At 45.2% G+C, this 14671-nt stretch overlaps 1 protein-coding gene across 6 annotated transcripts in view; it reads left to right on the forward strand.

The window, feature by feature from the left end:
- The window catches only part of fli1 (Fli-1 proto-oncogene, ETS transcription factor), an 88221-nt gene that overhangs the window by 56974 nt on the left and 16576 nt on the right, over positions 1–14671 (forward strand). For all 6 annotated transcript variants that reach the window (XM_068053780.1, XM_068053781.1, XM_068053783.1 and 3 more), the window contains 3 exons: positions 582–644; positions 2381–2440; positions 4480–4527. In XM_068053780.1, the coding sequence (XP_067909881.1) occupies positions 582–644; positions 2381–2440; positions 4480–4527 (171 nt within the window). The remainder of the gene's footprint in view (positions 1–581; positions 645–2380; positions 2441–4479; positions 4528–14671) is intronic.

Genomic DNA, 14671 nt, shown 5'->3' on the forward strand with positions numbered 1-14671 from the left:
TTGTACTGCTGCCAGGATCAAACTGACAGTGTGTTTGAGGGAGGGAAATCCTGCTGCTGCTTTTTTCTGTGTATTCACTCTTTGTATATTGCAGAATTTAAAAAATGCATTTATGTAATGCATTTCAAAGTTCTCCAGTGCATTCCACAGGCAATGAAGTATTTTTTAAATGTAGTCACTGTTGTTATGTAGGAACAGATCAGCGAATTTATGTACATCAAAATCCCATAATCATGAATAAGAGAAGTGAGAGGATAATCTGTTTTTAGTGATTTACAATATCAGAATACACATATAAATTTGATGACCCACTGGGTTCTGAAGCTAGCCTGTTGATCTCGTTTGGTGATTGTCCAGCTCCAAAGTACATAGGCTGCAATTTTGGTGAGGCTGGAAACTTATGTTAAGCATTTTAATTCTGTTGGAATGTTGCTATGCTAAGAACTGAGTTGGTACAGGATCAATAAGTTGTGAACAAAAACAAAAAGTGCTGGAAATACTCAGCAGGTCTGACATCTGTGGAGAGAGAAACAAAGCAATAAATTGTTCACTCACCAAACTGAGTCTCTTGTTTCTTTTAGATCCATCATATGATACTGGCAGGAGATCTGGATGGGGCAATAATATGAACAATGTGACAAAAAGTAAGTACTTTTACATATTTAAAAAAATGATTGAAAAATGAAGGTGAAGAACCAGCATCAATAGAATGTCAATAGAATAGGGCATCAGCAAGTTTGAGCAAAGTTGAAGAGCTGATTTTCTGAATGCACACTAGTGGTAGTTAATCCACAACTATTGGGAAATCATGGAGGTGAACACGTTCTATTCCAGTATGTGTGGCTGGCAATGGAGGCTCTCCAACACAATTCAGAAAATTGGTCTCTATGAATATTGATTAAGTGACACCAATCTTGGGTTTTACAGATTGAAGGAAGACTTGAGGGAAGTAAGGAGTTTTGGTTCTGAGATCTTGAGAAATAATGCATTAGAGCTAGAGATGGCGCAGTGAATTTTGATTTCAACACAGTGAGGCTACAGGAGGAGGAAACGGGTAATCTTCTGGCTCTGTGTCCAAGTGCACTGGATTCCCTGGGCACCGTGAATATTGAAAATTTGTGCAGGTCAGATTGTACACCTGTAAAAAAAACCCACAGAATTCTGCGATTTTCACAATGTTCAGGTGATCCAGCAGTGCAGACCCAGGAAAACCTCTCATGGTGTGAGGAGATGGTGTAACACAGTTTATGAAGAACAAGGGAGGAAGGTTGAGAGGGTTACTAACCATGGATGATGTTATAATTTCTTTGTCATTACTTCCAACTCAGACTTAAACCATAATTGTGAAAACATCCTCTAAGTCTAGCTGTAATTACTGCATATCTAGGAGCATGTACAATGTACAGCCATTTTAATCATAGTTTAGTGCTGGGATTATTTTGAAAATAAAAATTATAGAATAAAAGTCAGTGAATGTGCAATCCTCCCAATCTGAGCTATGGCATTTTATAGTGCTGTTCTATAAACTTTAATGCATTTTCTTCTTTTTTTATATTTTCTTTGCTTCTTAACTGTTCTTGTGCTTTTATTGCAATAAGTAATATTGACACTGTAATGTCTTTTACTTTATTTTGTGCTGTGTTTTCTGTCCTCTCTCAAAGGCAGCTCATGCTGGGTACAGTTTCACAGATTCCAGCAGTTTTCAAGCATTTTTCCCAACTTGCCATTCTTCAAGAGTTTAGCATCAGCTCGGTTTTGGCCATGTGAGGCATCATAACCAAGCATGATCCAGTTCACACCTGATGTATTCAGCTGCACACCTACAACAGAGGCATCAAGGCCATTTATAGCATTGTTTCTGCTATCAGCTGAGTCACCACACACCAGCGATCAATTACAGGACCTTCTAGATCTATATGGCGCTAAGACATACTGTTTAGTGTGTTTATATCTGAACCACAAGGACAGTTGTTTGAGTCCATTCCAAATTTTAGTGGTTGAGAAGTGCTTGGGTGACAATGTGCAGTGAAAGTGGTCAGTTTCTGCTGCAAACACTGATGAGATGATTGGAACAAATGTCATTCAAAGGTTGGTTGGATGATAAAGGTTCTTCAGGCCATCCACTCTTCCAGAATACCAACCCAACCACCTTCCTATTATAGTATCAAGCTGTTTTTCAAATGAATCCAATCTCCTGGCCATTTGCACCCTTCCTGGCAACCCATTACAAATGTTGATCGTCCCCTGTACAAAAAATATACTGTAGGTTTGTGCAGAGTTTCCAGAGATGTGTTGGACCATCAGTGATCCAATATCACAAAGCTGTGATCCCAAACTGGTCTTTACAGTGATGTAAAGTTTATGAATCTATTTTTTTCAGCTTCTCCTGGAGCAACGCAGAGTGTGAATAAGAATACAGAACAGCCACGGCCCCAACCAGGTAATAGTGAGGAGTAAAAGAGCGCGCTGGATTTACAGATAGTTGTATAGATATAGCAATGGAAAGATATAGGGATGAGACGTAAAAGAATGTAGAATATTCATTTAGTGTACTCCTTTGTCCAACTTTCCTCCCACATCTCTTAAAGGTCTTGACTCTTGCTAGATGCGGTTCCAAAGGCATCAATTGCCCTCTGCGTTACTTTGTCCAAGTGGTTTAAACAGTATGTGTTGAAAGACAAGCATAACAACTGACCTGGTCCTGATCCTCACCCAGTGCCCTTTCCAAGGGGAGTCAATGGATAGCAGTTGGGATTAGGAACGCTGACTGATTCACACTCCGTACTGTATTAATGGTGATAATTGTAGACTCCCTATTCATGCTCCGACTAAAATCTGCTGACTCAGAACAGATCGGTGATTGATCTGGGACTTTCCTGATAATTTATAGCCTAGAATTCCCTTGGAACTGCTCCTGCTCTGCTGCCGTAACTTTGTGGGAAGTTCATTGGAAATCTGACTGACGTATCTTACATGGGGCTGGATTTTAGTTTGTCGACGGAGGTTCTGGTGACAGGCTAGAAGGGGGGGTTGTAGGCAACCCTGCCTGGGCCTTTTATTATGCCCCTGGCTGAATTCAAAGGCGGGCAGGCAATTAACTGCCTACCATTGGGTATGCTGTTCCTTTTAAAGAACAAGATCCCATCCCAAGAGCTGCTGGCCAATCAGATGGCTAACAGCTCAGTAGTTCCAGCAGTACCACTGGGAACAGTGGCCGTTGCTGATACTGCAGGCGACCCCAGAAGTCAGGTGAATGAAGTCGGGCTTGCCGTGGCCACTCAGGCAGGCTCCAGCGAGGGGTCGTTACTGAGGGCGGAGGGGGGTCTTTCAGTGGTGAGTGATCCTTGCTGCAGGGCGCCCTCTGTGGGCCACTGAGTAACCAAGTCAGGAGGCCTCTCCCCTGAGTTTGCTATGAGGCTTCCAGATGTCTCCCCATGGCGGCAGGCCCCTCCGACATTGGCTAAATGCCTGCTGAGGTGGGAGGTGGCCCTTAGTGGGACACTTGACTGGCTCAATTGACCTCCCAGCAGACCTCTTGTCATCTGCGGTCAAAATGGTATGGGGGCAGGCAACTGTCAGGAACGCCGCCCAATGCCACATCATGCCATTTTGTCTGTCCCCACCTACCCCCAGCCCGTCTCTAAAGGCCGGATAAAATCCAGCCCATGGTTTCCACCATATTTCATGCAAAGTGGCAGAGTGGGAGTGGTTCCAAGAAAGTTCCTGGCCAATTACACTATATTTAGGCAGTGAGTATATGCCTGTTCTTTTAAGTGGTCATATTTCACAGCTTTACATATTTTTAATTTAGATGTGATCAGTTGAACCTTAATCAAAAGATGTAATGTATGTTCTCAATTTTAATGATGAAAATAATGTCTCCTTACTCAGCCAGAGGATTTTTTTTTATAAAATCAACTGGTCGCAACCTGAGCCAGCCATCTAATGGGATGGGTCAAGCTCTCCGATCAGATCCATCCTTACCAGCACTCGCTGGGCTGGAGGGATAAAGAGACAATTTGTTGCCTATCAAAAACTGAGAAGATGGTTTTGTGCACATGGATCAGGCTTATTTCATGCAGATGTATAGACTTAAAATAATTTGTAATAGCAAACCAAATATTTTGTGTTCGGTGTCCCGGTGTTCAAAACTACCCACAACTCCTCCAAAAGTAGACTGTCTAGTTCAAAACTGCATGAGTCAACACCCAGGGCAGTATCAGTGTCTTTCTGGTGTAATCAACATGTACCAGTACATTTTCTGAGGTAATGTGTGCACATCAAGGAGCAGAGGCCAAGAATGAGTGAAAGGGTGGGTCTGAAGCAGGGCAATTTTGACAAATTTGTTACAGCTTTCTATTTAGATGAATGCTTGTTATAGAATTCCAGCATTTGATTTGAATTTTCTTTTAATTTAAATCCATTTTTATTTAGTTTTCCATTCTGGTGAATACTGAGGAGAGTGCTTCTGTATTTCAGATCCTTATCAAATTCTAGGACCCACCAGCAGCCGGTTAGCCAATCCAGGTAAAATAATGAATTGATAAAAGGACAATATTTTGCAAAAGATATGGTGCTAGAGTGTAACCTGTGTTCATTATTTGTACTGAAATTATAAAAAAAATCTTATTTGCAATTTCACCAGAGACAGTAACCACTGGACATATGCTCTTTGACTTAAAAGGCACTGGTTGACCAATCCGCTATTTACTTTCTACCATCTCCGATCTGCTATTTATGTCAAAACAGTCAGCAGAAAATTCCATCGTTTGGCAAAGGAACAAAGGAGCAGTGATTCTCAGTACTTTTCAGTTCCTCTTTACAATCATATGTAGAAGACATTTACAGAAAATGGTTTTACAGATGTTTAATGACAGGGCAACATATTTTAAGAACTGAAGGATATGTTGTTTTCCAGCAATTGTGTTGTTAAGACCTGTCCAGATCCTTTATGCTACTTATTCAGAACTGCACAATGTAGTGAATTATAATGTGATGTAGCTTTGTAATGTGACACAAAATAATATATTGTATTGTGTTATAATGCAGTATATTACAGTGAGACATCGAGATCCGTGGCGGCGGGGGCGGGGGGTGGTGGTGAAGGGGGTCCTGAAGATGGCTCCGGATGAGGCCCACCACGGACCTCGAAGCCGGCAGGGCCTGGCACGATCCTCCCGATGGCAGTGAGGCACTGTGGCAGCCCACCCCGCCACTCAGCAATGGGTCCATAATCAGAATATGCAAATTAATAAATTTACATATGCTTACATCTAATCTTGATGGCCTGCCACGACCTTTGGCCTAGCGGCCGGCACTCCTGTGCCTTTGGATTCCCGTCTGGGAAGCAAGGCGCCATACTGGTAGGGATCGGGGAGGAGATAAGTTTATCAGTGCAGGGGTGGGTGGGGGAAACAGGGTCAAATAAACATAGTGGGTGAAGGAGATGGTGGGAAGGGTTGTACTTCAAACTTTGTGAAGTTTGGGGTGGCGAAGGTCAGGTGATAAAGGTAAGCGTTTTGGGGGGAAGGGCAAATAGTTAATGTAATTGTTATTGCGGGGGTGGGAGAGTGGCAGAAGAAATGTATTTATTTAATTTTATTCAATATGTCTTTAAATATTTAAATAAGCCAGTAGAGCTAACTGCCCTTTAAAAATGGCGTCAGCGCCTGCGCACAGGCAGCTGACACCATCGCCGGGACGGACAGCCCAGCCCCAAGGGGTGGGGCGGTTGCTGCGGAAGCTATTTAAATGAGCCGCAGTGCTTGAGACTGGAACGGTTCTTTGGCGTGCAGCCGGCACGGGTGGGCCACCATTTTTGAGCTTGCCACCGATAAAATCCAGCCCGCAGTGCAGAAGTGCAGTATATTGGTGTGGTACAGTATATCGTACTGTGTTGCAGTATATTATATGGAATCACAGGGCTGAACTTTAGTAGCTTGCCGCTGAGAGCTGCGACGAGCTTCAAAAAATGTGCGGCGCACGTGCGTCACGGAGTCGCTGCAATATTTTGCACAGTGGAGCAACATGGAGGGACGCAGAATGAACCCCCCCCCCCAATGACGTACAGGGGGCAGCTGCTCCATCCCTGGTGCCTGGCTCCACAATGCAGGCACCGGCACCATTTTTAAAGAGCTTCAAGCCTTTCACTTAAATTAAAAATTTTAAAGACAAATTCATTTCACACTGAGATTAAAAAAAATAAATAAAAGTTAGAACCCTTTCTCCTAACCCCCCCAATGACCACAAACTTTATTTTTGGGGGTAACCCACAAACAAAACTTTTCTTCCCAACCTGAACTTGCCCCCCGAACTTCATTACCTTTGCCCTTCAACCCCTTCCTACCATCCCCTCAGTCAATAGAAACAGTTTTCCCCGCTCCCTGTACCACCCTGAAAATTTCACTCCTCCCCCCTCCCCACCACTGTCATGCCTCGGATCTCCAAACGGGAGATCCAAAGGCATGGGAGCTCCAGCCCCTAGCTGAAATATCAGCGTGGGATGACCGTTGGGACAAGGTAGGTGTTATTGCTTGTATTTAAATTTATTTAAATATTGAAATGAAGGCTCTGCCACCAAGTGGCGGGGTGGGGGAGGTCGCCCTGAGGCCTCGGTGCCGCCCAGGGTGGGCCTCTCCCAGAAGGATTTTCCGGGCCCCCCCTGCCTCGACCCCCAAAGTCAGGAGGCTTATAAAATTCAGCCCACAGAATCCTGTAACACAGGAGTAGGCCTTTCAGCCTGTAGTGCCTGTGCTAGCTAGATATTTGAAAGATGTACCCAATTTGTCCCATTCCCCTGCTCCTTCCCTGACACTCTAGTGCAGTACTGAGAGAGTGTTATACTGTTGGAGGTACTGTCCTTTGGATGAGACGTCAAACCGAGGCCCTGTCTGCTCTCCAACGTGGATATAAATGATCCCATGGTGCCATTTTGAGAAGAGTAGGAGCATTATCCTAGATGTCCAGGTCAATATTTATCCTTTAATCAACATCACAAAAACAGATTATCTGGTCATTATCACAGGTTTGTGGGAGCTTGCTGTGCACAAATTGACTGTCGCGTTTCCTATATTACAACAAGGAACACATTTCAAAATACTTTGCTATAAGACATTTTGGGATGTCCTGAAGTTGGGAAAGGCACTATAGAAGCCTCCGTCTTCACAAAGGAGGACACAAATATCATACCAGAAATGTTGGGGAACACAGGGTTTAGTGAGAGGGAGGAACTGAAGGAAATCAGTATTAGTAGAGAAATGGTGTTGGGGAAATTGGTGGGACTGAAGGCCGATAAATCCCCAGGGCCTGATAATCTACATCCCAGAGTACTTAAGGAAGTGGCCCTAGAAATAGTGGATGCATAGGTGGTCATCTTCCAAGATTCTATAGACTCTGGAACAGTTCCCACAGATTGGAGGGTAGCTAATGTAACCCCACTATTTAAAAAGGGAGGTAGAGAGAAAGCAGGGAATTATAGACCAGTCAGCCTGATGTCGGTTGTGGGGAAAATTCTAGAGTCCATTATCAAAGATTTTATAGCAGAGCACTTGGAGAATGGTGGTAGAATCAGATTTACGAAAGGGAAATCATGCTTGACAAATCTACTCGAATTCTTCAAGGATGTAGCAAGTAGAGTTGAGAGGGGGAAGCCAGTCATAGAGTGATACAGCACTGAAACAGGCTCTTTGGCCCACCAAGTCTGTGCCAACCAACAACCACCCATTTATACTAATCCTACATTAATCCCATATTCTCTACCACATCCCCACCTACACTAGGAGCAATTTTTAATGGCCAATTTACCTATCAACCTGCAAGTCTTTGGCAGGAAACAAGAGCACCTGGTGAAAACCCACACAGTTACAAGGAGAACTTGCAAACTCCACACAGGCAATACTCAGAACTGAACCCAGGTCACTGGAGCTGTGAGGCTGCACTGCTAACCACTGCACCACTGTGCCACCTGGTGGTTGTGGTTTATTTGGACTTTCAGAAGGCTTTCGACAAAGTCCCATACAAGAGATTAGTGTGTAAAATTAAAGTGCATGGGATTGGGGGTAGTATATTGCAATGGATAGAAAATTAGTTGGCAGACAGGAAACAAAGAGTAGGAATAAACGGGTCTTTTTCCGAATGGCAGGCAGTGACTAGTGGTGTACCGCAGGGATCGGTGCTAGGACCCCACCTATTCACAATATATATTAATGATTTGGATGAGGGAACTGAATGTAATATCTCCAAATTTGCAGATGACACAAAACTGGGTGGGAGGGTGAGTTGTGAGGAGGATGCAAAGAGGCTTCAGGGTGATTTGGACAAGTTGAGTGAGTGGGCTAATGCATGGCAGATGCAGTATAATGTGGATAAATGTGAGGTTATCCACTTTGGCTGCAAAAACAGGAAGGCAGATTACTATCTGAACGGCTATAAACTGATAGAGGGGGATGTGCAGCGAGACCTGGGTGTTCTCGTACACCAGTGACTGAAGGTAAGCATGCAGGTGCAACAGGCACTAAAAAGGGCAAGTGGTATGTTGGCCTTCATAGCGAGTGGATTCGAGTACAGGAGCAGGGATGTCTTGCTGCAATTATGCAGGGCCTTGGTGAAAACACACCTGGAATAATTGTGTGCAGTTTTGGTCACCTTATCTGAGGAAGGATGTTCTTGCTATAGAGGGAGTGCAGCGAAGGTTTACCAGACTGATTCCTGGGATGGTGGGACTGACGTATGAGGAGAGATTGAGTTGATTAGGATTATATTCACTGGAGTTCAGAAGAGTGAGGGGGGGCTCTCATAGATACCTATAAAATTCTAACAGGACTTGACAGGGTAGATGCAGGAAGGAGGTCCCCGATGGCGGGGGAGTCCAGAACCAGGGGTCATAGTCTAAGGATACGGGGTAAACCTTTTAGGACTGAGATGTGGAGAAATGTCTTCACCCAGAGAGTGGCGAGCCTGTGGAATTCGCTACCACAGAAAGCAGTTGAGGCCAAAACATTGTATGTTTTCAAGAAGGAGTGAGATATAGCTCTTGGGGCAAAAGGGATCAAAGGATTTGGGGGGAAAGCGGGAACTGGTTACTGAGTTGGATGATCAGCCATGATCATAATTGATGGTGGAGCAGGGTCAAACGGCCGAATGGCCTACTCCTGCTCCTATTTTCTATGTTTCTATATAGATGCAAGTCTTTCTTTCTTTATAGTCCTGAAAATATTTCCATTTCAAATATATATACTCTTTGCTTTTGAAAGTTACTACTAAATCTGCTTCCATCACCCTTTCAGATAGTACATTCCAGATCATCATAACTCGCTATATAAAAAAAAGCTCCTTATCACCCCTCTGGTTTGTTTGCCAATTATCTTAAATCAGTGTCTTCTGGTTACTGATTCTCCTGTGAGAGAATACGTCTCCTGCCAGTGAAAACAGTTTCTCCCTATCTAGTCATCAACAAGCTTCATAATTTTAAACATCACTATCCCCTGAACCGTTCTCTCCACATAACTAAAGACTCTACTCGCTGGTATCATTCTAGTAAATCTCCTCAGCACTGTCTCCAAGGCCTTCACATCCTTCATAAAGTGTGGTGACCAGAATTGGGCAGAATACTCAAACTGAGGTAACTGAAGTGTGGTACAGTGACTGAGGGCTGAATTTTACCTTCGGCGGACGGGACTTTGTAAAAGTCGGTGGTGAACCCGTTTCCGCCGAGCCTGGGGATCCGACCCGCATTTTACGGGTCCCCGGGCTTTAATTGTTCCGAGGCGGGACTTCCACCCACTTGAAGGAGGAAGTCCCGTCTCAGTGAGCTGCCGGCCAATCATCGGGCCGGCAGCTCTTGGTAGAGGCCTGCTACCCAATCCGAGCCCGACGGGACCCGACGGCATGTGTGGGGTGCGGGTCGGGTCAGGGGCCCATCTTTGGGGTCTGGCTTTCGGGCTCGGGTCGGGTCGGGCCGAGTCCAGGTTGAGTCGGATCGGGTCGGGCAGGACACATACGGTAAGTGCTCTGCTGGTAAGTATTGAAATTTAAAAAAACCTGAGCTGGGAGACCGGGACGAAACTGAGTCTGCGCAGTGAGCGAGTGATGTCACTATGAGGTCATCATGCATGCGCTGCAGCTTCTTGCAGTTTCGGCATCAGGAAGGTAAGTAAACGGATGGTCGGGTCGGCCTTGGGTCGGGTCGAGTCAGGGCAGATTCGGGCCGGGTTAGGCCCGGGGCTAAATCGGAGGGACTTGGGCCGGTTCGGGCTCAGGTCCGCTGTGGTTCGGCTGGGTTCGGGTTGGGTTCCTTTTTCCCGACCTGCGCAGGCCTCTAGCTCTTAGTCCCAGCAGTGGCCACCGGGAGCGGTGGCCACTACTGGGACTGCAGCCCAGCTGACCGAGGAGAATGCCATGGAGCTGGGACTGCAGGTAAGTTGGGGCTGTCTCGCCGGTGGGTGGGGGGGGCGCATGATTGGTCCTGCTGGCGAGGCAAGGGTGGTCGTTTGGGGGTGGGTTGGCATCTTGGGTTCTGGGGCTGGGTTGGGAGGCGGGGGTGGCCCTCAATCGGGCACCCTGTATACAACTGCCAAGGCACCCCTCGGGGGCGCAGAAAGGCCGGCAACTATCGCTGGGCAGCCTGTCACGTCCACAGCAGGCCCGCTTGTCACGGGTAAAATACCCATGGAGGCAGCCAAAGGCCTTTAAGTGGCCGTTAAGTGGTCACTTAAGTGCCTTGATTGGCCTGCCGCGGGCAGGCTGTTTCCCCACCCCTCCCCACCACTCCTGTAAAGTTGGCCAGAGGCAGGAGCGGGACGGGAAGTCCTCCCGGAACATCCCGCTCAATTTTACGCTGCCTCCATGCCACCATCCTGCGCGAAATATCACGGGGGCTCAGCGACGGTGGATCCATGCAAGCGGACCGCCAACTTCAAAGCACGCCGCCGCGATTGGCGGCGCGCTCATAAAATTCAGCCCCAGGTTTCAGTCCTAACTGGGCTGTATAATGGCCTTGATGATGGCTGCATCTGAGATGAGGGTTGTTCACACTCTATTGCAATGGAGGTTATTCGGAGATGAGTAGTCTGTGAAAGGTCTTGTCTTATTTGGCTGGATCTTGTTTCCAGGCTGACTTTGGGTTCTGTGGCGAGGGTGGTGGGCGATCAGAGCAGCCCCCGCCATGTGATTGGAGGGTGCAGCTGCCGTGTGTATGTTAATGAGCCGCTGGATGCAAGATCGCGGCAGTCTGGTGGGGCTCGGGCCGCCATTCTAAATCGTCCGCCACCACTCCTGGCGGCGGGACAACAAAATTCAGCCCATTGTATTTGGCCATTGTTCACATTCAGGTGTGATTATCTGTTGCATTTCCATCCAGACGGGGCTTAATTGTTTTTCTGTCTCAGTAGACACGGATGTGAATTTGAGTGTAGGAGATGGTGAGGGTCATGTGCCTTGTCCTCCATTTAGTTGACAACTGAGGCTGGATTTTAAAGCCCCTCCACCGTCAAGAACAGTGGGGGAGGTGGCAGTGGAGATCGGTGCGGAGGATGCCTGCCGCCGACCCCGACGGCAGCAGGCCCCTGGCCGATCTCAGAAACGGCGGCGAGGCCTTGTGGTGGCTGCTTCGCCGCTCGGCGACGGGACTGCAATTTCAATATGTAAACTAATTTACATACCTGGTTTAATCAAGGTCCTGCCGCCTCCTTGATCGCTGCAGTGATCTTCATTCGGGCGGTCGACAGTGCTGCGCCTTCGAATCCCCGTTCAGGGAAACATGGTGTGACACCAGTAGGGAGGGCAGAGGAAGATTTTTTTCTCTGTGCGGGAGTGGGGTAGCGGGGTAACAACCATGCGGCTTGGGAGCGGGGGTGATGGGAAGGGGTAAAGGACAAAGTTGCCGAACATTGTCGGGGGAAAGGTCAAATTCTCAATATTCCAATTCCGGGGGGGGGAAAGGACATGAATGTTTGGAAATACCATTGGAGGGGTGGGAAAATACATGCAAAGGTAATTTAATTCTGTTTTGCTAAACCTTAACTTAGCAGGCCCTTTAAATTTTAGGTATCCATTGAGGACTGTAAACCATTTAAAAATGGCGCTGCCGCCTGCGCATTGACGTCAGATGCCGTTGCCTGCGACAGCTCTCCCACCCCATCCACGTCATCATGGAGGGCGGGTGCCGCGGCCATGCAAATGAGCCGCCGCATTTGAAATTGTGGTGGCTCTGTGATGCGGTGCCAGTGCAGGCAGCCGCATATTTTAATGTCCACCGCTTACTTCGTCAGTGGATTCTTAAAATGCAGCCCACCATGAAAGAGTCTTTTTAAAGTTGTTCCAATTTTTTTATAACTCTTCAGTTTGTTTCTGCATTTTCATTGCTGCACTTCTAGTGAATGTGACAATTTTATTCTAGTTCAGTTTATTACCCTATGGCACAGTATTTTATTGTGGTTCAGTTCATTGAATTGTCGTACTATATTATTGCGCTTCAGTTTATTGTAATGAGGTAAATATTTTACTGTGATTTGAATTATTGCAGTGTGATGCCATGCTTTATTGTGGTTCAGTTTGTTACAGTTTGGTACATGTATTATTTAGATTATTGCAGTGTGGTACAGTACTGTGGTTCAGTTTTTACAGTTCGCTACAGTATTTTATTGTGATCCAGTTTATTAATGTGTTATAGTATTTTATTCTACTTCAGCTTATTACTGTGTGGTACAGTATTTTATAGTAGATGAGTTTAACACAGCATAGTACAGTATTCATTGTACAGTTTATTACAGTGTGCTGCAATATTTTATTCAGTTTATTTGATTGTGGCACTGTATTTTGTTTTGATTCTGCTTATTATTTTGCAGTACAGTATTTGTGCAGTTTATTCCACTGTGGTGCAGTATTTTACTGTGCAGTGTATTACAGTGTAGTACAGTATTTTATATTGGATCGGTTTAACACAGCATGGTGCAGTATTCATTGTACAGTGTGCTGCAGTACTTTATTCAGTTTATTAGATTGTGGTACAGTATTTTATTTTGGTTCTACTTATTACTTTGTGGTACAGTATTTTACTGCATGGTTTATTACAGTATTGTGCAGTATTTTATTGTGGTTCAATTTATTAAAGTGTGGTGCAGTATTCTGGTTCGGTTTATCAAACTGTGACATAATTTTATTCTGGTTTCGTTCATTGCATTGTGGTACAGTATTGTACTTCAGTTTATTGCAATGAGGTACAGCATTTTGTCCTTTGGATTATTAGTGTGGTACAGTGTTTTATTGTGGTTTGCTTTATTATAGTGCAGTGCCATACTTTATTGTGGCTCAGTTTATCACAGTTTTGTACATGTATTATTGCTCAGATTATTGCAGTGTGCTAGAGTATTTTATTTATTTTATTAAAATGTGGTATTGTATTTTATTTTGGTTCTTACATTTGGTACAGTATTTTACTGTGCAGTTTATACAGTGTGATACAGTATTTTATTGTGGTTCAGTTTATTACAGTGGGGTACAGTATTTTATTCCAGTTCAGTTTATTACAGTGGGGTACAGTAATTAGTTTATTAGAGTGGTACAGTATTTTATTGATCAGTTTATTAAAGTATGGTACAGTGTTTTATTCAGTTTATTAGAGTTCAGTTTATTACAGCATGGCCTGGTTTCTAATCGGCGGCGAACTCAAAAAATGGCAGCCTGCCCTTGCGGGCCACACGCCAAAGAGCCACAGCAATCTCAAGCGCGGCGGCTCATTTAAATAGCCAGGGCGGCCCACCAAACCCCCCCTCAATCACATGGAAGGGCGGGCTGTCCGTCTCCGGCAATGGTGTCAGCTGCCTGTGCATGTATATGTAAATGTATTAATTTTATTTTTTAATTTTATTAATTTGAATGTGCAGATTGTGGTCCCATCGCCCAGTGGCGGGGGCGGGGGGCAGCCATTGAGCCTCGCCGCTGCCGGGAGGATAAGGCTGGGTCTTGCTGGCGTCGAGGTCCATGGCGGACCACATCTGGAGCCATCTTCAGGCCCGCCACCCCACCACGGATCTCGCGTCGAGGGCTCCTTAGTGTGGTGCAATATTTTATTTAGTTTATCATAGTTTGCTACAGTATTTTATTGATCAGTATAATGTATGGTGTAGTATTTTCAGATTACAGGGAGGTTTGTGATTTTATTGTGGTTCTGTTTATTACTGTGTGGTGAAGTATGTTCTTGCAGTCCGGTTTATTAAAGTGGTTGTATAGTATTTTATTGTGGGTCAGTGTTACGACCAGGTGAGAAAGAAGTCCAGGGGTTCCCTTTTAGCCTTCACCTGGTCTTACTGTAACAGGGTTTAATTTTGAACACACCATGTTTTTAGCTCCCCCTTGGTGAATCCTTATTCACCGTTTTCCAATTATAAGGCAAAGAAACCAGCACAAACAGGCTTTCTTAGGTTTAAAGAAGAAAAACAAAATTTTATTAAACTTAAACTCTAATTCAGTTCACATCTATGGATACATGATGCACCCACGCTAGCATGCATAGACGATACACACATGCAGATACAGACAGAAAGAGAACAGAAGAAATAAAGTGGAAAAGTTTGTGGCAATATCTGAGGAGGTTTTTGTGTTACAGTTCTTCGAGCTCACTGTAGTGTCTTTTATTGTAGGTAGTTCTTGCTTTTCATTGGGGCCCAGTATTCTT

Source organism: Heterodontus francisci, chromosome 22, assembly GCF_036365525.1.
Source record: "Heterodontus francisci isolate sHetFra1 chromosome 22, sHetFra1.hap1, whole genome shotgun sequence".
Taxonomy (NCBI): Eukaryota; Metazoa; Chordata; class Chondrichthyes; order Heterodontiformes; family Heterodontidae; genus Heterodontus; species Heterodontus francisci.